The sequence below is a fragment of the Anas platyrhynchos genome, chromosome 3, assembly GCF_047663525.1.
Source record: "Anas platyrhynchos isolate ZD024472 breed Pekin duck chromosome 3, IASCAAS_PekinDuck_T2T, whole genome shotgun sequence".
NCBI lineage: Eukaryota > Metazoa > Chordata > Aves > Anseriformes > Anatidae > Anas > Anas platyrhynchos.
In genome coordinates this window covers 13252053-13275999 of record NC_092589.1, presented here as the reverse complement: position 1 = coordinate 13275999, position 23947 = coordinate 13252053, and the positions used below count along the sequence as shown (strand labels likewise).

The 23947-nt window shown below is 47.6% G+C and overlaps 2 protein-coding genes across 21 annotated transcripts in view; one reads left to right on the top strand and one right to left on the bottom strand.

Annotated features, from left to right (window-relative positions):
• LOC101793288 (uncharacterized) overlaps positions 1 to 23947 on the bottom strand; it is an 83401-nt gene that overhangs the window by 54895 nt on the left and 4559 nt on the right. For 2 of the 20 annotated variants that reach the window (XM_038176990.2, XM_072035316.1), the window contains exon 1: positions 1164 to 1364. The exons of 17 other annotated variants lie outside the window; for them this stretch is intronic. The gene's annotated coding sequence lies outside the window, so the exon portion shown is untranslated. Of the gene's footprint in view, positions 1 to 219; positions 317 to 1163; positions 1365 to 23947 lie in introns of those variants that run through there. One more of the 20 variants, XM_038176992.2, reaches the window with a different exon arrangement.
• On the top strand, positions 296 to 9441 carry LGALSL (galectin like). The gene is made up of 5 exons (XM_027453424.3): positions 296 to 436; positions 633 to 704; positions 839 to 927; positions 1360 to 1537; positions 4239 to 9441. Exons 1-5 carry the CDS (start codon positions 404 to 406, stop codon positions 4380 to 4382), a joined length of 516 nt encoding a protein of 171 aa, XP_027309225.1. The 5' UTR covers positions 296 to 403; the 3' UTR covers positions 4383 to 9441.

The following is a 23947-nucleotide window of genomic DNA, read 5'->3' as shown; positions in this document are numbered from 1 at the left end:
CCGTGGTCCCCGCGTCCCCCCTGCAGCCGGGGGGAGCCCGGGGCAGAGCTGCGGAGCCGAGGAAGCCGCCGCAGCCCCCGCCCTGCCCGGCTCCCCCCAGGCCAAGGGGCTGGGCTCTCCTCGCTCCCCGCCGGGCGAGGCAGCGCCGGCCACCTCCCCTTCTGCTCTTCCTCCTCCTCCTCCTCCTCCTCCTCCTCCTCCTCCTCCTCGCCTTCCTACTTCTGTCACCGGCTCCTCTCCGGCTCTGCCGCTGCCCCCCCCGGAGCCGCCGGGGCTGCGGATCCCGGATCCCCCCCGCTCCCCCCCGATCCTCCCCGCTCCCCCCCGCTCCCCTCCCTTTACCCCGTTGCCCCCTCCCCGTCCCCGTCCCCGTCCCCGTCCCCGTCGCCGCCGCTCGCACAAGATGGCGGGGACCGTGGCCGAGCGGGACGCGCTGGTGAGTGCCACCGGCACCGGGATGGGGACGGGCAGCGGGGCTCCGGGAGGGGGGACCCGGGGGGGGGAGCCGCAGCCTCAGCCCCTCCCGGCCGCCACCTGCGGCGGGGGAGCCCCGGGGGGAGCCGCCCCGGTGCCGCCGGGGGGTGAGCACCTGCGGCCGGGAGGGGCCTCAGCGCTCTCCTTTCTACCTGCAGAAAATCGAGGACGGGCATTTAAACAACTCGCTGGGATCCCCGGTGCAAGCTGATGTGTACTTCCCTCGCCTGGTAAATCGCTTTTTTTTATTTTCCGTTTGGTTTTGAGCCTTCTTCACCACCACCACCACCCCCCCCTAAAAATCCCTCCCGGGTTTTGGCCACTCGATGCCGAGTGACCCCCGCCGCCCCCTTGTCCTTTGCAGATCGTCCCCTTCTGCGGGCACATCAAGGGAGGCATGAGGCCGGGAAAGAAGATCTTGGTCATGGGCATCGTGGACCTCAACCCCGAAAGGTAAAAACCCAGCGAGAGCCCGGGCAGGGGGCGAGGAGGGACCCCCAACCCCGGTCCCCCAACCCCGGCCCCCCCCCCTTTTTTTCTTATTTTTATCATCTTAAATACAGCGTGCTGGTTTCTCCCTTGACCCATAGAGGGGGCATTTCTGTACGGGATCCTGTTTCCCACGATTTCACTGGGGGTAGAGGACTGGCCTGGGATCAGATCTGCGCTTACGGATGCAGCACACGCACCTCTACGTGTGCCATGGCCGTGTCCTTGTCCCCGCCGCGCTTTCGAGGCATTCCCCGGATGAGCTGAGCTGTCCCGTCCCCCCCCCGTGCTGCGATGCTGATGGTTTTAATAAGCCGAGCAATCAGCCCGGCTGTGTTTTTGGGGTTCGTGTGCTTGGTTTCTGGCCGAATGCGAGCAGCTCTGTGTGTCTTGCAGCTTTGGCATCAGCCTGACCTGCGGGGAGTCGGAAGATCCTCCCGCGGACGTAGCCATCGAGCTGAAGGCTGTGTTCACCGACAGGCAGTTTGTCAGGAACTCGTGTGTGGCTGGAGAATGGGGGGAAGAGCAGTCATCGATTCCCTACTTTCCCTTTATCCCGGACCAGCCTTTTAGGGTGAGTACTCCGGTCACAGCGCCGGGCACGCACCGTCTCCCATCCGCTGTAATTCGAGCGGCGTTGCGGCAGGACGCGGCTTGCCTCTCGTGAAATCTCGGGGGAGGTTTTGGCTCGTCTCTGGCCGGTTTGCTGGGATCGATCAGGAGTTGTGCAGGGCCCGCTCCTGCGGCCGCTCGTGTCTGCAGGCAGATCCGACGGGGCTATAAACACGTCGCGGGGTGCTGTGACAAGGTGGAGGTTGTAACGCCGGGTGATGAAGCGCGCTTCCTGAGCTTAGTTTTATAGCTATAAATTAAAAAGTGCCTCTATGTTATTACTGCAGCTCAAGTTATTACTGGAGAATGTAAATACTCCGTGGGACTGCCGTGTGTTTTGATGGTTTCCGTAATGGACGTAGTGTTTGCAGTTTAGCGCTGCTAATGAGGCTCGTGTTCATCCTTTTTCTCCGGGGATGTTACACCGAGGTTGGCTCTAGCCCTTTGTGTTAGCAGATTAACTAGCTAAGCAATGGAGGTATTCTTTTCTGGACCTTGGGATTAAATCTCCTGGCAAATTTAAGCTGGTAGTCACTTGAACACGGTGCGCGTGGCAATCCTGCGCCGTGAGGATGGACTGGGTTGACCTAGAAGCAGATTCCCATCTGTAGTGTTTGTGGTTATGTGGAGCTGTCTGTGCAAATCAGGACTAACAAAGTGTGCAGCTGCAGAGGGCTTCTTCTCTCGCAGCGGTTTGGCTACGTTGAGGAAAAAGGCTGCTCGCCTTCTCCGTGCGGCTGACCCAGAAAAGCCCTCCTCCTCCCCGCCCCTCTTATGAAACCTTGCCACCCCTCTGCTGAATGCCAGCGCTCTGACCAGCTGCCCAACTCTCTTAATCCATCTCGCCCCCAAGATAATCTCCCCCAGCCCCAAAAGCTCACTGTCTCCCCAGACGCTTGGGCTTCGCGAGGGTGTCGCTGCCTGGCTTTGCTGTGGATGGGTTGCGTTCCACTTCCCTCTGCAAACTCTCCTCTCCGAGCTGGCAACACCCTTTGGCGCACGTGGGAAACGCACTTGAAAGGGCTTGGAGGCTGGGTCTCGCTCTGGCTGCGAGGGTTACGCTACCTGCTGCCACGGGTGGTGGCTGGGCCCTCCGACAAGCAGGACAAACGATCCAGAGCTTGTTTTGTGGCTGTCCCACTAATGACAGCTAACGTCAGAGGGCAGCGATATTCAGTGTGAGATACTGCAGGAGGGGAGTTGTTTTTGTGTTTTTTTTTCTTTTTTCCCCAAATGCACAAGCAGAATTTAGACTCCCGGATGACTTTGCACCTTTGACGGTCTCCCTCTCAATGACTAAATTAAGCAGGACCATTAAGTGTTCTTGACAATTACTTGTCATCCAGTTCAATTATCGTTCTGGCGTGGCCCAGGGTGATCTGTAAAAATGGATCGTAAGCAGCGTTGAGGCTAACCATATCTTTTACATAACGAGGCCTAAGGCTGGATGCACCTGCTGCAGTGACACAAGAGCTACGCGGCAGCATGGGCTCTTCCCTGTTAGGTGGCGTGCTACCAGCTCCCCATGGGGCAGTGTTTTTTTGGGCAGTCCACCGCCACTTCTTCCAGCGTGATGTGCCCTCAATCAGTCGGGCTAATTAGGCTTGGTCAGTTTATCATTAGCCCTCATTCTCGTTTTTATTTGTTGTAATATTTCTGCCTGAAAGCTGCGCTTCATTCCAGGCTAGCAGCCTCTAGAAACGACTGAGGATTTACACATGACTTCCCTGCAGATTTTCTTCTCAGCCTGTCCAGAGCTGGAGGTCTCCAAGGGCCTGTACAACAAATGCACATTTTATGCCTTCACATCTCAGCTTCCTGGCAGGGCAGCTCCAGCAAAGCTTAAGTGTAAGACATCCTCTCAAGCCGCCCCCAGTATCAGGAATCTCCGGATCTGTCCGAAATGGGTGGTCCAGCACCAGTCTTTGTGGCTTTTCCAGAGCATTTCTCCAGGGCTGTAGGAGGAGAGCTGAGCTGTGTCCTTCCCTGGTCTGGTTTGTGCCTCGTGTGAACTCTCTGGCTGAATTCAAGCCGTCCTGCATCTCCCTGGCTGCAGCCCCTAGTCCAACAGGCAGTCCTAGGCTGTGTGCAGCCACCGTGGTGCAGGCTTTTTAGTTTTGCAGCAGCTGTGTATGTGCAGTTCTAGCGTGTGGGAGGGGAGGGCAAACTGAGCCCTCCTCTCATGTTCGCTCCCTTCCAGTGAATTAACTGAAGTGTGGAAGGCATTGCAGAGGGAACTGCCCCCTCATTCTGTAGCAAAAAAAAAAATAAATCTGTAGCAAGGAGTGCAAGATTTGGGTTGGAGATACAGTTTCTTCCCCCTGTAATTAGCAGTTTGGATTTGTTTCTGGCATTCTTCTGAGAGGCAGAACCTCCCTGGTGGGACTGAAATCTGCAGAGTGGTGGGACTGGGCTCCAGGGTCCTCCCTTCTGGGACAGTGTGAGACTGGCTTAACGCTCCTGTGAGGTGTGAGCAGATCCATCCTAGTGTGACTGGGGTCAGGGGGGCAAGTTGGTCTCAGGCCTCTCATTGCACAGCATGTAAGCAGCAAGATATGTAACCATACCAACACTACTTAAAGGCTAATCCGCAGCTTTTTGTGTCCTATGAAATAACTTCCCAGTTACGTTGTGAACACGGTTCATTATTTTATTTTTTCCAGGTTGAGATACTTTGTGAGCATCCCCGTTTTAGGATATTTGTGGATGGACATCAGCTCTTTGATTTTTACCACCGTATTGAAACACTGTCAGCAATTGACACAATAAAGATAAACGGAGACCTTCAGCTTACAAAACTTGGCTGAACTTGTTAGGACTGTAGATTCCAAACCGGCTCAGGTGCCATCGTCCATTCGGAGAAGTGACAGCCGGCTCTGGACACAACTATAGTAGGAAGGCTGCCCCGTTCCTTTTCCATGTGCAGTTCTTCACTCCCGTGCTGACGAACTGGGCTGTTGTTTATCCTAACGAAGAACTCTGTTGGTTGATAGACATTGAGCCATTTTTTCTTGGATCAAAATAGCCCACCTGTGCTGGATAATCAAATCGGAATGGCTTCAGAAAGACTTGCAGTCTCCTTTCAAATCTCCCAGAAAGGCAATTTCTGAAACGCTGTACTAAAAGCGGTTACTGAACAGCAGTGACAACACCGACGAAAAGTTTTTCTTTTGCAAATATTGTTTCTGCACTGAAGTGGAGTAGTGTAGCACAACGTAGGGCCACATGCTGACGTCCTTACCCAGGGCCTGAGCCTGGTTCCACGGAAATCAATGGCAGCTCTCCTATCCACTTTCCTGGGGTACAATCAAACTGCTTAGTCCTTAGTCAAGCACAACTCCCATTGATTTCTGTGGGATTTTTGCACACCCCTGGGGGTGAGATCTTCTGCTGGTGTTAATCAGCTAACCTCCATGGCCTGGGATGGAATCCCGCTGATTGCTGCCAGCTGCTGATTTGGTCCAAGGACTGTGCAAAAACTGAATGAGGGTGTCAGGACACAAGCCTGTATATTTTAGTCAGGGTATTTGCCTAGAATGTAGATTGTTACAAGTTTTTGCACAATGTACTGTTAATACAATTTTTAAAGCTTATCTGTAGTTTATTTATTTATAATCATTGTATGTATTGGTAAAAATGAACAATCTTACTGATCGTTAAGAACAGCAAAATGTAAACATTTTGAATGTACAAAATGTCTTAGGTTCTTTGGGCAAGCTCTACGTATTATTCTTGAAAAATCATGTTTCCTATTGAACATTTAGTTACACTTTAATGGAGCCCTCTAGGCCCTGGGAAAATGCGGGCATGGTAGTTGGTGGGGGGAGCTCTGCATATTCACTAAAAACTGTTTTTCAGGGCTTACTAACTTTGCTGCACAGGATAGGTTTGAGTTAAAGTCAATCTGTTTTTAAAGTTTAAACAACCGATTTGTAGTTTTAGCCATGCTTTTATAACTTGAGAAGAAACATTTGGCAGTCTCTTAGCTCAGCAAGAGAACCAGCCTCTTTCCAGGGGAGATGGGAGATTTTTTTGCACTCGTTTAAGAACATATTCGGCCTTTGATATGACAATTAAAACTTGTCTAGACAGCCAAGTTATTAATGCTTGAAAATCAGCTACTGCACATGAATAATAACTTTTCAAGTAGCTTTTTAAATAGTAGGTATAGCTGTATAAACACAGTCATTGCGCTACACTATAAATGAACACAACCACTTTTCTTGACGTCTTTAGGACTAAATACACTTTTTCCTTGGCTGCTCACAGTAGACTATAGCAGGTCTTTCTGAGTAGTTATAATCATGATATAAACATATATTTAGGCAATTTTGAAAACATGTAATATAGGGACACAGAATACAAAAACATCCTTTGTAGCACTGTATTTAAAAAAAAAAAAAAAAAGAGAGATAAAAAAATATCTCACAAACAGAACTATATGAAACTTGCAATAAAGAAGGGTTTTAAGGCAACCAGAACTGGAATATCCAAAGTGAAGGGTAGAATGTCAGTTGCAAAGCCTCATTTTGCGCTAATTTGGCCTGCAGTTAAGAAGCCTTAGACTGCAAGCTGAAATTCCAACTGTGGCTCTAGTCCAAAGCCTGTTGAGGTCAATCAGAGTCCTCCAAGCACAAAGGCATAGAAGCCTGATTCTTACTTCATGCAAGTGCAAATCTCTTTGTAAAGCCAGGGGGATGGTGCTGGTGTGAGTGAGTTAAGAATCAGGCTGCCACCTACAAAACGAGGGGTAAAAATTAAAATTTTAGCCTTAACATGGAAGTCTCCTGACTTTTTTTCCAAATTAAGTGAGAATCTATTGTTTTCCAGATGATCTTTTTATCTGGTGTGTGACTTTTAAGTTGTGCATCAGATTCTGTTTGTACTCCAGACTGAACCTTGGTATGAAATGTTGTCTTGCTCTGTTTTTACTCTTTTACATGATTCATGATGACTGTGTCATTTTCCATTGTATAAAGAATGCTGACAGTGTTTTGGTACAAAATATATTCTTAAAAATGACGATAATAAAAATCCAAGGGAAAGGTGCTTCTACATGAGCTGTTTGGATTTTTCTCCAGCTGTGACATGGTTTGCAGTTTCCAAAGCAGATGCAGGCAGAAGATGAATTCTGTTTGGAGAGATGTTTAGTGCCAACCGTGCCTATTGCTGTCTCCAGCTGTATAGGTAACGCCAGGTTTCCTCATGCAGTGGCGCTGCCTGAGGCTGTCCTGCTAGTTCAGAGGGCCAAAAAATAAGAGGCTGGAGAGATTTGCACCCTGACCCTGCTGCAGCACAAAACCAAAAGAGACAGCACAAAGCCAAGAGAGATTCTGCCTCCGTGCCCTTACTGTAGCCCATAATAAGGGGGTTGGCAGACTTGAACTTTCAGCCACTGGGGATTCCTGGTAGCTGCAGTAGGTTAGTGCAGCCCGAGGACTAATCCTGTCCTGCGGGGGCTTGGCACAGGACAAAGCACAGGCCAGGGATGCTGAGATGAACTCTACACAGGTCCCTGTCAGCAGCAAGGGCCTGCTGATACCACCGTGCCTGGGGTCCCACATGCTGTCCTGGTCCTGCGCCAGGAGCAGGAGAGGGCAGAAAGTCACAGTTAGGGTTTCCATGTCTATTTGTCTGTTTAACAGAAATTTGGAAGCCTTTTTCTTTTTCTCTTGGGCAGTACCAGGCTATGGCAGGAAGGAGGATGCCTGTGAAGCCAAGGGCTGTTCCACGCTTGGTTTACGCTGGCGAACTGCATTCAGAAGCTCCGGCTGAACGCTTCTGTGTGCAGTGTAAGTCAGAGAAAACTGGGGCCTTAAATTTTTTTGTTCGGTTAGACTTTAAGCCACATCAAAATGGCTAAGATGGGAGACTGTGCTGCAAAATTTGTGTCTGAATTCTTCTGTTTCCAGAATTTAGGGATTATTCAGATGTTCATGTTGCATATAAGCCCTACCAGACCTGAAATCAGACTGTTTTCAAATTGGGACAGGTTTTCAAAATGTTTTTCAGTAGACACAAATGTTTCACAGTAGACAACTTTTGAAAATCTTATGTTAGAATTTATTAGTTGAATACTTCCTTGGTTTCCTCAGAATAAGGAAATTAGTTCTGAAGTGAAACAAGTCTCAAATAGGTAAAACCTGTGGGGAGTAAAATCCTTCAATTTAGCATAGCTTTAAAAACCACCAAATTACTTAGTTATGTCTGTAATTGGCTGTGATTAAACTGATGTCATATTTTTTTAAGAAATATTGAGCTTCTTGCCTACTCAGAAAGAGCCTTGAATACTTCAGGGTGATGTGAGGTAGTCTGTGTCTAAACATATTCCACTTATATGCTTTTTCACAGCCAAGTTGTTGAAAATGTTACCAAATACCTTCTTTTTGTGTCACAACTAGAAATGTTTGCCCCACCTTGAAAGAACATTTTGTACTAAATATTCATGTGTTGTCTATGTGAACTTGCACTAACATACATTATATTCTCCTTCCCCTCCTTGCCTAGCTTGGGAAAAAATAGGCGTAATATTGCTAAACCGGTTGAATGTAACATCTGCTCGAGGCATAGCATCTTTCTCAAGGGCTGTTTTGAGTAAACAGCCTGAAAACCAAAGAGAGAGCCTGATTCACCGTTCTGCTGTGCCAGCTTTCCACCCTTGTCACTCTCCTGAAGTGAGGCTGAGACCGAAGCCCTGAGATTTTCCTGTTTGAGAGCAGCACTGAGATTTTATCTGCCGGGATTTAAAAACATTCAGCATGGAGGAAATGAGAGCAGAGTAGCCACAGCGCTCCCAGGTTTGCTAGTAGGGTTGTGGCAGTGTGATGTGCTGGAGTCCTAATGGAGCACGAGTTTAGAGGGAGGTCGTGGACACTCCAGAGCCAGACAAGAGGAGCTGTGGAGCTGTGTGAGGGTTTCCCCAGGCTGGGTGTTGGACACATTGTTAGCCACAAGCTCCTGCAACCCCAGAGCGGGACACGCAGCAAAAATCAGCATTGCTGACAGGTTTGGAAGGCAGGAGCAGGCTCATGTCCCTACCTGCCTTATTTGAAAGAGGCTCCTAAATAAGCTCTTTGTATGGCCACCCAAGTCTAGGAACAGTTAGTGACCTGGTGAGATTTTTTTTGCCGGGTTTTGTTCTGATTTTCTCACAGGGACCGGGAAGTGAACAGGGAAGAAGTTGCTTTGCAATGAATGGTGTGTGGGGTTAGAAGGAAGGCCAACCCAAATGGGGAGAAAAAAAACGAGCTGCTGACGCTTTTATCTGGCTTTGATACACCCTCCCAGCTCCTCCCAGCAATCACTGCTGTTACCAACATGCACAATTACTACAACGAGGAGATTCAGTAGCATGTGCAAGATCAAAATAATAAACTCACGCTTTGCCACAGGTCCTCCCCAGATTCTGTTGCTACGTCTTTCCATCTGCCTGTCAACAAATAGCTAAATCCTGCTGCCTTTAGAGTCCGTGGCAAAATGCCTTTTGACTTCCATGCAGAAAGGTCTGGCAAAAAGGGGTATTTCCAGCCTTCCCTCTCCAGTTATTTTCAGCTTGGGCATACTCTAAAAATCTGTTATTTTCATTCTCCTTAATTTATTTTTAAGTATGAATAGAGGACTATTTCTGCCTGCATTATCTCTTTGAGTAGAGTCAACAGAAAGCCCAGTCTCTCCCTGCTGCAGTCACACTGGTTTCACAGCTGATGAAATGTTTTATATTTATTACTGTCTGATTTTAAGAAGTGAGGGTGTGCACGAAATGACCTGGCAATAATAGTAACGTGTATCATTCACCACAGATCTATTTTTATGTGTTGTGCCAATTTCATAATTAACTTTTAATAACAATAAAATGTGAAATCTTCACCGTGTTTGTCTTTTGTCTTTTATATTAATTATTCATGCTCATTATGCACCCTGTTTATTAATTTTCAGCTTCTTTCTTCTGTTTTTCAGACACGGCTAACTCTTTCCCTCATAAAACTGTAGTGTGAAATTTTAGAATGAAAAATGTATCACAGATAGCAGCTTGTGTAAAACTCCTTGCAAACTGAAATGCTCTATGCAGAACTGAACAGTCAACTTTTTAGAGGAAAGAATAACTTGCCAGCCTCCCACTGACATCACCGGGCAGTGTAAACCTCAAGAGTTTACAGGCACAACTCAGGCCTTACAGCCGGGACAGGAGATGCAGATGGCTGATGATTTTTGCATAGGATAAAAGAGTTCACTCTGGTGGGACTGGGTTCGTGGGTAGTGGTTATGTGGTAAGAGAAACCACGAGATCAGCTCCAGACATGATATTATGGGATCCAAGGTTTTACCTGTTGGTATGATCCTAGCTAAAGTTCACGTTGACCTGAGTAAGTGCAAGAGGAAGCTTCAAGGTCTCAGCTTCTTCCAGTCAAGGCTATTGGAAAAATTCTGTATGACCCTAACGGGAAAAGATGGTGTTCCCCATCCAGTTGTAAGAAATGAGCAAGGTTTCTGAGTGAAACCTCAAAATCCAAACAGCACTGAAGTAGCAGATGAATGGGATTTGACTAGAGCCAGCTCTGCCCTTTTTCTTCCAATAAAATGAAAAAGAACCAGGTGCTCCCCACAAGCATGGATCTGTGGCCATCCCTGCTCACAGCCTAATATTTGGCCCTTTGCTTACTACACACAGTCCCAAAAGGGGATACGTGAAGACATCTAGAGATTCCAAGGTAAAAACAGTATTAGGTGTTGTCTATACAAACCAGAAATAGGGAGGACAGATAGGAATGCACCCAACAGCCAGAAATTTGTATCGCATCAAATGGAAACACCAACTTGGTCCTGAGTCAGCGGGAGTTTCCCAGTAACCGTGATGGACTTTAGATGAGACTTCACGTTCACAGGTGCTTTCAAATGCCCCAGCACAGAGTCTGGGCAGAGGAGCCAAGTACAGCCTCTCAAGGAAGGTGCTTTGCCACTGTGCAGACAGCTGGCTCAGTCTCAGTAGCTCCTTCAGAGGAGTGGAGGTAGTGAGGTCGCAGAGGTGCAAATTCACCTTGCCTTCCCTTGTGTCCAGAGCTTTGGCCGGATCTGTGCTCTGTGACCCCAGGAGTGCTCTGAATTTTCTTTCTGCACACAACTTCCAGCTGAACGGGAGAAAACCCGATCCACTATGGTCTTTTGATAATGCCTCCAGCAAGCAAAGAACTCCCTGGTAAAATTCACGTGTGTTACACTCACCATGGACAAAGAAGTTGCATGTATGGATGCACACAAACCATCCGTTCCCTGGGGGGTGCACTTCTCCTTAGAATAAATCTTGGTTGTGGTTTCTGAGGGTTGGATTTTTACATTTGGCACTCAGTTGGAGCTGGAAGACATATAACATCATATCCCCGTTCAGAAATACTCTGAATTTTGTCCTGTTTCAGACGAGATCCAGTGCAAGTTTCCCTTACGAGGCATGTCTCAAAGGGCTCTGGTATGCCTAGATAGGTTGAATGTGAGCCCCAAACCTCTCTCGGTGCCATCAGTTCACACCCATTTGATGTCTTCAGGCAAGGGCATGTTAGAAAGGCCTCTGCACAAGATTCAAAGCCTGGCTATACCTTGGCAGAGCATCCGCCTTGTGCAAAGGCAGCACCTAGTCCCTGCCTGACAGCAGAACAGGAGCAGCTAAGTGCCTGGGGGGATTTTCAAAACAGGGAATACGTACACCCAACTTCATTGCTGGCATGGACCAACTCTTACAGAGGCCCCTGAAAAGCTCTCCTCTTGACCTGTAATAGCAAGGAAACCACAGGGGTGAGCTTTGGGCACCTGTGTAACACGTGCCACGTGCACTTCTCTCCCATTCAGATCGGCAGCGGGCACACGTCACAGCTGGGCCTTAGTCTGGTGAAGTGTTTCTGATCTTGAAGCCAAGCCAATCCGTGCTGAGGGATTTACTCACAGGAATACCACAAATACGACTCTTTGCTAGCACTGCAGTGGATCTTATTTTTAAACGATGACTTTCACCGCTCTTCTAAGAATAGAGGCTGGCTCTGAAACATCACGTCGGCTCCTGCATTCTCCAAGGGTTATGCATTTCTCATCCTGAGGCTTCAGTTTCCACGCTGGTGCCTTGTGAGACCAGGGCTGTTATGCCGAGGGGTCATTCTGTGAAAGACCCCGAGCAGGAGGTGTCTTTGAGCAGCTCCCTGCGCAGCTGAAGGAGATGTGCAAGTCACTCCTGGCACTCAGAAGTGACAGCGAAACAGAGCCACGTTGCCTCCTGGGGCTTGCAGAACAGGGCTTCCTCCTGACTCTCAAGGATAGGAACAAAAGCCTGGTAAATTAGAAGCTGGACAGCAAATCTTGGTGGCTGAGAAAAGGAGGATTTTAGTACTAGACAAGCTGATATTAGCAGCAAAGAGATGCTCCCTTGATGCCCAGGGGCTGTGGGCAGGTGTTGCTCTAGCTGAGCTGAGGCTCTGCAGCAGAACAGGCTGTCACCGAGTGCTGGTGGAGACGCCGGAGGTTTTCAAGTCATGCTCAGTGGCAATGCTTTCGTCTGGTTCCTTGTGCAGGGAGAAAAGCCAACGCTGACATTGTTGTAATGTATGACAAGCTACAGTAGCAGCTCTGGCACCGCATGCTCCAAGAGGCAAAGAGGATTCTTTCCTAGCTGCTCTCTAAGAAATTTTCTGTGTAATGGGAAAGATAATCATTGCCTAGAAGAGATCCAGACCAGAAGTAAGGACAGAATAGGGCCATTGCTAGAAGAAACATTACTGAGAAAGTGATAGATTAATTGCAGTCTCCTAAGGAAAACAAAATATTTGAATTTGGAAGTACAACAGCCACATGGAGGCCACCCCAGCTTTGTAAGAGAGAGAGCTTCGACAGCTAAAACACAGACCCCGAGAGGCAAGGCTGTGAGCAACTCTGTATTATTGAGTGGATACAGAACAGAGCTTCCACATCCATTCCTGGTCCTTCCCACTGCCTTTTCTCAGAGGTCCTCTCCATGAGAAAGAAATATTACCGCAAACCCCCCAGCCAGAGGATGGGGCTGTGGCTCCTGGCTGCAGAGCATTACGTGTCCTTTACCGACATCAGCCAAGGGATACTCTACTTAGCACCACTCACTGAAGAACTTCAGAGCACTGACAAACCTTACAATTCGTGTTAATTCCCAAATGCTCCTTGCCTCCTTTAGTATTACTGCTCTTATTCTTTGGGCAGAGAGAGAGAAGCCCAGAGGCGTAACAAGAGCTTCTCAGAGATCACTGCTGTAACTTGGAAGGCACTGATCTGCACACACCTCATGTCACAGTGCTAGAACTTCTGGCTACAACAGGGAAGTTCAGGCTTCCAGGTCCCCCCTTCACTCCTCAGGCAGACATTATTTGGGCCAGAATATCTGACAATAAGGTTGAGAAATGCCATGCACATCCTCTGAGATAAGATGGACTATTCATAATGCAAAATCCTTACAAAATATGATTTTTTAAATGGCGAAACTTGAATGGCATTACATTATTTTTTGCAGCCTCCACTGCCTCGCAGTGCTTTTGCCTGCAATTTAAATAATGCAGAAGAGAGGCTGCAACATGGAAGATCAGGTTTCTTAGCAGGGAGTTGTTTGCTGCACCTTGCACTCAAAAGATGGTCCCTAGACAAAACACAGCATCGTATCCTGAGCGATGCAAGCAGGTAGATCTCTACCAATTTCGGTGGAAGTACCGAATTGATAATTGATTGACAGCAACTGAGCACCTGCTACAGCATGAACTGGATTAGGGTGCCCATAATAAACCTGTCCTCTTCAAAAGCTGCTCTCAGGAAAACTAACAGGATTCTAATTAGCTCATGCAGGGAAAGCGCATGATCGTTTGAGTGCACTGTATGGCTGAAGCTGTGGTAACACAGGCTGGAAGATGATGCTTTTTAAGTGAAAGAGAAATCTGTGGTAATTACGAGTGTTGTTGGCTTGCTGTATTACCAACTGTATTGATTACCTTCATCCTGTGTGTCACCAGCAGCCAGGGAGCATGGTATGTTATCTCATGCATGCGTTGGAGGGCAGCAGGGATTGGCGTATTTTTAGAAGCAGATTCCCACAGAGCAATGGTAGCAATCGGATGATCATACCTATGCATATTAAAATGCCAGCAGATGAATTACTGGGCAGTGCCAGCAATCCTTTCACTGTCTGGGGCAAGAGGAAAGGGCACGAATGAACAGCTCAGAAGCTCAGCAACTGACAAGGACAGCATGTGGGCCTCTAAGAGTATCCTGGGGGCTGTGTGGCTCACACTGGTCAGTGTGAAAGTGAAGCTGGTCAGAAGCAAAATCACTTTCTAGGATGAAGAGATGATGCATTTGCAGGTCCAAGGGTGCATCTCTCCTGCCTTACTTGGTCCCATAAAGCACCAAATTACATTTCTGTCAGTAAAGAGAACTGACAGCCATCTACAGAGAGCCCTCAAGGATTCGGTCCTGGGTCTCTGCTGCTGGTGGGTGCTCACTAAACCTCAGCAGGACTGCAGAAGTGTAAGGCTGTGCAGATGTGGGCACGCAGCTGGTAGGGCTGAGCTGCCTCTAAGCAAAGTCAGCTGGAAGGTAGCCAGGAGCTGCCTGTGCGAAGCAGCTGTGCAACAACATCTGATGGGAACTTATGTGTCTTGTAAAGCATTTATACGTCTCATAAAACAGAAGAGTGCTTCAGACTGTCTGGAAATAATATTAGCCAGGTTAACAGTCCCGTCATCGGTCTGGTTTCGACAGGAGTTGTTCAGGACTGAGGAAGGTCGGAACATTTCCAGTAAAAGCCAACCCAAGTGTCTCCATGTAGAGCACAATTTGGGTTCACTTGTAGACGAAATCACTAACGCACACTTGAAGCACTCAGCAGCCAATACAGGTAAGTGACAGAACGTCCCAAATCTTCTGCTTCTCCATTCCTTCATCTCCCTTTCGTTTTCAGCCACGTTGTGACCTGTGCCCGTGGTCAGGCCAGTGGACTGTCGCTGTATTCAACATAAATAAACTGATGATCAGATCACAGACCATCGCAGGAACATCCAGACCATCCAGTGACTGTCACGCACGATAAAGCTGGCAGCCCAAATAGTTCACAGTCTTTGGCTCTGCTAACTGGAATTCGGTTTGGAGGACAGCACGAGGGATGCTGCAGCAGAGAGCATTACTTTTTTCATGTACAGTTGGTCTGAAACCTGGTCAGTACTCTTGAATTTTATGTGCTTGTTGTTGCAGTAGGACAGCTTGGTGTTGGAAGCTATTAGATGCCTGCTCTTTTTCACGATCCTGTTAATTTCATGCCTGCTGATATTGTGAATTGTGTGCAAAGGAAACTCTCTGTCCACCTTCAACGCACCACTCTTCTGTTTCGTGTGCCCTTTTATCCTTTAATACGTGGGTGAGTAAAGAGAAGACCCTAAGCTATCTTCTCAGTATCATTTAGCTTTCTATACACTTTCATCATGTTTATTATCACCTTCTTCAAGGTACACCGTCCTTTTCAACCTAATGACCAAATACCAGACAGGAAACTTTTCTAATGTTTTAGCACATGGCTTCAACCTACCCGGTAAGAATTAACAGTCACCACAGTCAAAGTAAATTGTAGGTGGTGGCAGATTGCCTAACATCCTGATGTAAATGTGAGATAAAGGCCTACTCCAGGGGGTGTAGCGCAACATGAAATCCAGCCGTACAGACTTTGCAGATCAAGTTTTATCTTCATTTCAGAAAAGCCTTTAATTATGCTGAAATGTGTGCTTTCAAGCTTTCCTACACCTGGCCTCCAGGAAACCCTTCAGTTAACTGCAGCCAGTGGCTCCCTCTGTGTCACTCGCTCCCCACAAGGGATTTTAGACACTTGATCTGTACAGCCACGGCACGAAACCAAACGGTACTCCATCTCCTCAGCCTGCTCCCATGCCTCTGGCCAGCCTCCAAATAAATTTTGTTGCTTCCTCTGCGTTTGAGCTGTCTTATTCTACCTGCAGTGCTGGAAGGGAGTAGCCAGATTTGGCTTCTAAGAGCGTACCGCGCCACAAGGAACGCCTTGTTCTAGGGAGGGCACGGCAGGAAGAAATGTCCTTCGTGGCTTTCGGGGTGATGTGAGCCAGGTTTCCAAGGGGAGGCCACGGTTTTCACTGCCAGAGACTGTCACCCGTCTCCTGCACGTAGGAACTCCGCTTGTCCTCTTCTCAAGCAGCTCCAGAGGGAAATTATGAATATCTTCACAGGTGAACTTCCATATACGGCCACGAAGCCACGGGCTGTGATGGTTGGCATGCAGATACGTATCAGCATGCCAAAACTTCCACAGCAACATGTAACTAGTATACACAAACACAATTACACACGCGTTTATTGGGAGAAGGTGGTAGAGTGACTCAAACATGTGTCAACAGCTTCCCAGGGTGAGGATTTAAAAGAACTATTTGGTGTAATAAAGACTGATGCTTAATACACAATTTTCCACAAAGGCTGTTTTTTTGCTTAGGCCAGCGGAGTGGCTACATCAGTGGGGAAATGGGAAGCCTTGGCATGGGTGAGTAGTAGCTGAAACTGTGGGGGGGATTCACGCCACCTTCTGCAGCGTCTAATTTCGGCCGCGGTAATTGAGTCTGGTCTCTGTGGGTTCCCTATATAGGCAGTGGAAAGAGAGACGCTCCTCCAGAGGATGATTTATCACGGCTGGTTTTGATGCCCTGAATGGCCTTCCAGAGGCCCTAGCTCCCATGTCTAAAAAGGGTCCTTGAGGACGTTCACCTTGGACGGAGCAGCCAAATGTAGAGAGATGCCTGATGTCCCCTTCACGCCCGCACACACCCTCGGTGTTTGAAGTTTAGGGAAAAAAAAGAAGAGCTGGAAACAACCACAGATACGTGACTTCAGACATTTCCTTAAGCACCTGCTAATAGGAAGGAAACTACCACCCTAAGAGAGCAGAAGCACAACAAAGGCTTTCAGTGCTGAAGGCAGAGGGTTATGCATCACTCACACAACAAAGCAGACACTTGCAATTCTGCTTCCACGGGGGTTCACCTGTCCTGCCACGCTTGGTAGGAGCTCTGCATAAGAAGCCCTGGAAGGAGTGGATGTGCACCTGTACCACATCCCTCCTGAGCATCCCACAGGGGATGCAAGCAGCTACTCCGTGTAGGAGGACGGAACACAATACACTTATCAACTAGGAATGCTAACTAAGGTGAAGAAAGCTCTACAAACACGTGACCCTTATTTATTTTACTAACTTTCCATATTGCTTAGAGCAGAGCTTCCTACTAGCCAGATCCAAAGTGATTATTGGGCGCAGGAGCTCTCAGTGGCTTTCAACCAGACGCTTCCTGGGTTGCCAGAAATAGGCAGCAAAAGGAAAACAGCGTGTCTCCCTTTACACAAAAAGTAAAACCAGATAAAGCAGAATTGTATTTGAAAAGAGCAGGTTAATCCTTTTGCTCAGAGGGAACAGGGCAATTTTTTATTATTATTTTTTATTTTTATCCCAGTTGTTTTTGAACTGTTTAGCACCTGCATGCAAAAGAAGACAGAACAGCACCTCCCGAGCGACTGAACAGCTCTTGGCTGGAGGGTTGCAAACAGCACGAGGAATGCTAATAACACTGCGGCATTCAGCCTTCGTTCACTGGTGGTCTCCTACTCCTAAACGCAGAGAAAAAACGTAGAGATCCAGATTCATCTTTGCTGGTACTTCACGGATGTTACAGGAGCAGACAACTCTGAGCTCAGCTGTTTTGGGTCCCTGGTTTTATACATAGCTTTAATCCTATCCCTGCAAAATGGATGAACGCCAGAGTGGTGTGAATGATCGCTGGCCACACAGATTTATTTACAAGTCAGCCAGGCAGGCGTTTCAGGGTGCTTTACCAAGAGGTATAAATACCAGGTATTCATTACTGAGTGACCGCCTCCCTCTGGGGGAAGGAGACGGAAATAATTTGCTGGGCTCAGCCTCCGCTAGCACCAGTGCTATGATGTGTGTGAACGTGCTCACCCTCCCGTAAGGCTGCAGAGCAGAGGGAACGGGCAGACCGCCTGAAAACAGAAAGGGAACAGGCCCGTCTCTTTGCACAGAGATAACAGCCCTCCAGCTGCTTATTTAGCCTCAGTCAGACTGCATCCCGCTCTGCCAATCTGCCAGCACCCAGGGAAAAAACATGGGCATGAAACCCCTTGCTCAGCAGATGCAGGACACAGGCTTTTCATTTTCTAAGACAATATTATTTTTATATGCAGTCTTAGGCAAACTCAGGAGTCCTGATGTGTTCTTACTCTCTTCAAATGCCTCGTCTACTCTGCCCAGCTAAAGACTGAACAAAGATTTGGGGTAAAAGGCTCTGATGGACTGCAGAAATAGGCAGTGCTACACTCATCTATTTTATTTTGTTAAACCTGACGATTTCAGAGATACAAGACAGCATTTACACAGATTCCTAACTCAGTTAGGTCTAGGCTAAACCTTCTGAAGGCAAAGATTTAGGCAACTGTGGTCCTACTCTGACAGACTGACAGCACTATGGACATAGTTTAAAGAAAAAGCAAGCCACAGGAGGTGTCAAAGAAGGACAGAGATGCAGTTTTCTGGGTTTTAATTGCAGTTGGCTCCTGTGGAGTATCCTGTGAAGGGCTTTTACACGGGAGCAGCCCATTAGCTTTAAAAGATCACACACCAAAGCCTCAGAAAACAAAACAAAAAACCATCTTCATGCAGACAAACAACATTAATCACCAAAAAAGCAGGAATCACACTCAGGCTTTTTGTCCTTTGCAAGATAAGTGTAAATACACGCAGGCAGATGCACACAGCTTTATTCCTGACCTTCAAAATGTTTTAAATGCTAATGAGTCAGAAGCCTACCTGTGTGCAAGAGGTAGCTATGACTAGAGTAGTGCAGTAGAGTTGCCAGTAGAGCAAATTACCCCCTATACTCCTCCTTGGGAGTTTCCTCTCTTCTAGCAACCAGTGCCTTGGTAGAACAGCGGTTCTGTTTTTTTCCATACTTGAGCAACAGCAGTGCAATGGAAAATGCAAACGGCGCCTCTGTGCACTGGAGAAGGGCACGTGGTGGTCGTGGTGAGGTTTGCTTTCCAGGATGTGAAATGATTGAACTCAACGCCGAGGTATTAGATCAGCCAGAAGGAATGAGAGGAATAAAATGGGCACTCAAGAATTCACGCAAATGCTGTGTATTTTCCATACGCCAGCACTGCTACAACTGCAGAGATCGTTTCCTCTCCTCCACGGGACTCACATTCACCACCAATACTCACTCTAACGAAATTATGACTCCTAAAGGAAACTTGGAGGCTGATGTGGAGCCTGATCTAGGGCAGCACCAAGCTGGGGTCCTACACAGCTCTGACCTACAGCCACCTGCCCCCTCACATCAGTCCTGTGCAGGAAAAGAAAAGGTCGTTTCAGCTCGGGCTGTAACGGTCCAGCCTATCCCTGGAAAACCCAGGCCTGACACTTTTCACACGTGAAGCTTCCCTACAGGCAGAATGAGTCTTGAGAAACTCTAGAGATAAGTTTATAATGCTGTGATGGCTCCTTGTACACAATCAGGAGAGAAAAACACACCGCAGACACTGCGCTGGGCCCTGGGGCACGCTGGTAGCTGTGCAATGCTACCACAACGCACATTAAGAAACAGAGCAATAAGGTAATAATTGTGAAGGGAGAAGAGCCCTATCTGATCCACTCCTAACAGAATTAAAGGCACTACAGCAGCTTGCACATAACAGAATCTGACTCAGAAGAAACTGGCCCAGCTCTGTGAAAGCAAACCAGCCCTAAGGCAAACGTGAGCACAGCGATTCTTTGTCGTGCTGTGCAGAGGGTGAGCGCCCTGAGCCGGCTAGGTAGCACAAAGCTGTAGCTCTGTCTGTCCTCATCTCTCTGTCAGACTGAGAAAAGGGGGCTCTCCGGAGGGGTGGCCTAGCTAGTAGCTGCATAGAAACAGTCACCAAGCCCAGAGCTGTGTAAGTAACACGGGGCTCTGAATTCACAGCCCGTAGGGGAATTTAAGCGTCTTGATGGAACTACGGAGTGGAAAAACCTTCCCAATGTAACCTGCTGTCCAACTGCATCTGGAGACATTTACACGCGGAGAAGTCATGTGCTAAAATGCCTACGTTAATTTGGAATGAAAGCTGGTTCGCATCCCACCATCTCTTTGAACAGGCAGAACGAGCATCTGACCAGCAGGAGAACTCTGCTGTGCTCCTGAAACTCCCTCCAGCTCTCCCACGTGACGGTACACACAGGAGTCTCTGCTCCTCAAAGAAGCTGGGCTATTGCCAACAGGTTTTCCATCAGGAATTCGCTGCTGCTCAGAGAAGCGTGAATCGTCTCATAGGATGAAACGTTTGCTAAGTGAGATGGGCTGCTAGCAGACACTGGTTTGATTTTTGGAGATAGCTGTATCACTAGCAAGGGTCCTGTGTCCTGGCTCCTCCACAGAAAAGGATTTGTTGGAAATTCCACCCAATATGGAGTAAACAGTGAGTAACTGAGATATGCTCTCTGCCCAGGGGATTTCTTGCCGGAGAAGACAAGCCCCTTTGCAGCAAAATATGGATAAATATGGATAAAATATGGATTTTAGCCAAATCTGGATATAATTATATCTGCGTTGCTCATATAACATTCCACAACTGGACAATTGGACCAACGCCATTGGCGTGCAAACTGATTGTGAGTCGCCATCAGTCTCTCTTTTAAATCCCCCAGACCGCTGACTTGCATCTGACAGAGCAGACAGCAAACACTGTGGCCTACATTATAAACAATTCCATACATGCAGAGAAATTGAGACAAGTTTGCCTCTTTGAAACATCTCACAGTCAGCTCCTGTTGGGAAGACGTTTCCTCGCTGGTTTGGTGCTGTTCGGAGCTGTTTCCAACTCAGTAGCACTGTGCGTGCAGAACAGAGGCAGGAGAATTCAACACCTAGGCTGGATCTGTCGGGTCCCAGTTTGGCCAGATGAAGGTACGGAGCCCAGTGTGGTGCTCTGAAAATAGCCCTCCCTCAGCTATAATGGGAATCTAGACTCCTTCCAACAAGGAAGGCCATATAAATTGATAGGCTTATGGTATTGTTAAACTTTTTTTTCACTTCAGTGCTTAAAAAATGAAAACCATGAGCCAAGCTCACCACTAACGCACACCCTTGACCAGTAAGGTTAGAGAAGGGGTGGCCGCAGCTCCTTGCTCTAAATACACACGTATTTCCTCTGCAATAACACAGGCTGTGCCGTAGTCTGCACTTTGACCGGCCCTGGCAAGGGCTCCTGCAGAGCACATCACTGACACCATTTAAGCCTGCTGGGATTGTATTTGTTTACTAGACTCAAGGAGCTGGCTCAGGGACAGCACCCATTTCCCAGCACAGAAACACAGTTAAACACGACTTAAAGAGAGAGTCCCTGCTTTGAGCCTGGTGCGTTTACACAGATTGCTCAGGCACCTGGATTTACCTATTTTCATCTGCCCTAGCTCTCCTTGCAGCACGCTGATCCAGCCACTTTCAAGAGTCCTTCAGGTGATCCTGTATACTGGAGACTGAGGGGAGTTTGGTTTCTCATCTCCCCGCTGCTTTTGTGCTTGCCTTTGATGCCCTGCTGTCCCTCTCACCCCCAGCTCTCCGCACTCCCCTCTACCTGCTCCTTCCCACATTCTGCCACCACCACTGAGCCTGTTTGTGCCCTGCATAAACGTCTGGGGTTCAGTTTTGCTTCTTTCTGCTTGTGAGGCAATGGCCGGGGACCACACGGAGGCCAACACATCCCTGTGGTGAACCTTGCTCTGCAATTTAAGGAGCTGCTTGACCCCAGCTGCCAAAGGCTACTTGTTCTGGAACAAGGCGTGTAGCTGAAAGGAACACCGGCCACTTCCACACCTTGACACGTTAGTTTAAAGCACCAGCAAAGATGGCTTTCTGCAAACATGTGAGATTCTGCATCAGAGTGTGCGCATGCTGGGGTCTCAGCCTCAGAGTACGGGTCTCACTACGACTGTTGGTGCAGCCTTCGTTGTGCTTTGCTTTCCAACTCCAGTGCAACTGGGACACACAGTCTTTCTGTTAGCACTCAAAACTAGTTTGGCTGTTTGGAACATGGTACATTCTGTTTACATTTTGTCTTGCCGTTCATAATTTACCTAAGACAACAACTCTGTCAAGTAACTTATAACCAGATTTGGCAAATTTCTCATAGAAGAGCATATTTCTCATGTAAGAGCCTTCCAGAAAACAATCCTGTTCTTCTGAGATCCACCCCTAAGTTATGCCTACCTCCCAGATGCTTTGGGTCTCAATGAACAGAGAGCAATGAACACTGCAGAAAAACATGGTGGAGGATGAAATTAACATGAGAAGAGGCATCAGCCTTCAGCTTGAAAGACAATATTGAAAAATCTTGTATTTTTTCAATATGAAAAAATAGCCACGCTCACAAGCTTTGCTCTGCCACAGAGAGCTAGAAATCTTGCTTTCCTGCTGACAGCTGATGTACTCACACAACACATCTTCTAGGAGATGGAAGCATTGTCAGACCTGGGAGGAAACAAAGTGTGTTTTCTATACATCACTTTGGCTGTCCATAGCTTGCTGGGTTGCTACCTGTGTCAGCTGTTTTCTCCTCTCAGCTTGCCTGAGTAACACAGTTAAATTGTGGCTGAAGTCAGACTGATCTCAGCCCACACTTGCCTTAAAATTGATGTGCCCTTCACACGCAAGGAAGGGCCAGCATCACTAACAGCTCACTAGTTTTTGTCAGATACTTTGGTTTGTCTATTGCCCTCTCAAAAACCTTGCCTTTGTTAAAGTGTATACACTAAAACACATTTTGCACATGCTGCTGATGAGTTACGTACTTAAGTATGTAGAGGCCAGGTATATGGGTAGTATTACCTCACTGATGTCACTCACTTCTGCCACTTTGAGGATGTGGTCTAAGCCATGGCAGGAAAAACGAGGCTGTTTTGACATTCATGAGCTGGTTAATCCACTAGGTAGCCTTCACATGCCAAGAATGTAAGCCTGCATGTTCATTAGAGGCTCCAAACATGGTTGAGACTTGCAATGGAGTTCCTTAGAAGAAAACAAAAACAAACCCCACTCCCAAACACACGGTACTGAGTGTCAGCAATTCTACCCCTGCCCAAATAAGCCTGAGCCAAAAACCAAAGAACCATATGGATATAAGAGATTTCTAAGGCCCACCTAAAATAATTGTAATCTTTTTTTTTTTTCCCCCTGGAACTACATAGCTTTCTTTGTAGTTCACATATTTAGATTGTTTAAAGACAACTTTGGGATTTTTAATGGCTTGCAAGTCACAAGAAAGTGGGCTGCTGATGTAGTAATGCCTTGTGTTTTTGTAACTGTGACTCCAGTAAAGATAGCTAGGGAGATTTGTATGAAAGAGTAACAAGCTTGCACTCCAAACAAAGGCTTTATATGCTGCATATAAATTAATGTTAATGTCATGCAACTAGAATAGATGGAGGCAGTCCCTTGAAGAACTGGAAAACTTCTGTGGGATACCCATAACAAGAGAAACCATTGCCTGGTGATTTCCCTTGCCCAAAGGTCAATGCTAATGGAATTAGTGGTGATACAGAAGATGTGAGCAGCTGAGATGTTCAGAAGAGTATCTCTGTACCTCTGAATAGCTCTGAGAGGCACTACAGCCCTGGGAGGAAACACGGATCACCACACAGGAGTGGCCATAACAGCTAACACCAACCGTAGGGAGGCCAGGCTCAGCAATTTCCTTTCACTGTCAGCAGAATAAAGATGACACGGAGCAGGAATTAAGACACTCTCAGAACAGAGGGGAACATGGAGCCTCAGGATGCTTGCTGCACAGCCAGCTCACAGACACCAATGGGGTAAAGCTGCTGGTCTCTTCTCAAGGGGGTCCCCATTGTGGCTGGAAGATGCCCAGGGACCAAGAGGCACTCCTGGCTCCCTGATCTCTAACTCCAACAAGAGCCAGGCAGTCTGCATTGATTCAGGACAGAACTCAGGGCCCTAACCACTGCATAAAGAAAAAAACAATGACTGCTTCAGGTCTTTTAGCATCTTCCAATGCTCAAAGACACATCAGCAGTGCAGTTCAGTAGCAGGCCACTTAGCTTATCCTCCTCTCACACAATGCTTTGTTTAACTTAGGTAACAGTAACTGCACAATTTTTCTTTCAATAACTTGCCTATTTAGAAGGCAGAGGAAAGGGCGTATTATCCATTCAGCCAGCTTTGATAATGCCCACCTTTTGAAACCACAGCCACAAACAATTTTCATGTAAAGCTTTCGAGGCTGATTGGTGAATTCAGTCAGACAAGCT

What these genes read in the sequence shown, in the direction of transcription:
- LGALSL (XM_027453424.3), top strand. Translation starts at nt 404, where the DNA reads ATGGCGGGGACCGTGGCCGAGCGGGACGCGCTG. An exon ending in ATGTGTACTTCCCTCGCCTG is followed by an intron (nt 705 to 838) that starts GTAAATCGCTTT and finishes TGTCCTTTGCAG; the next exon opens with ATCGTCCCCTTCTGCGGGCA. An exon ending in TCCCGGACCAGCCTTTTAGG is followed by an intron (nt 1,538 to 4,238) that starts GTGAGTACTCCG and finishes TATTTTTTCCAG; the next exon opens with GTTGAGATACTTTGTGAGCA.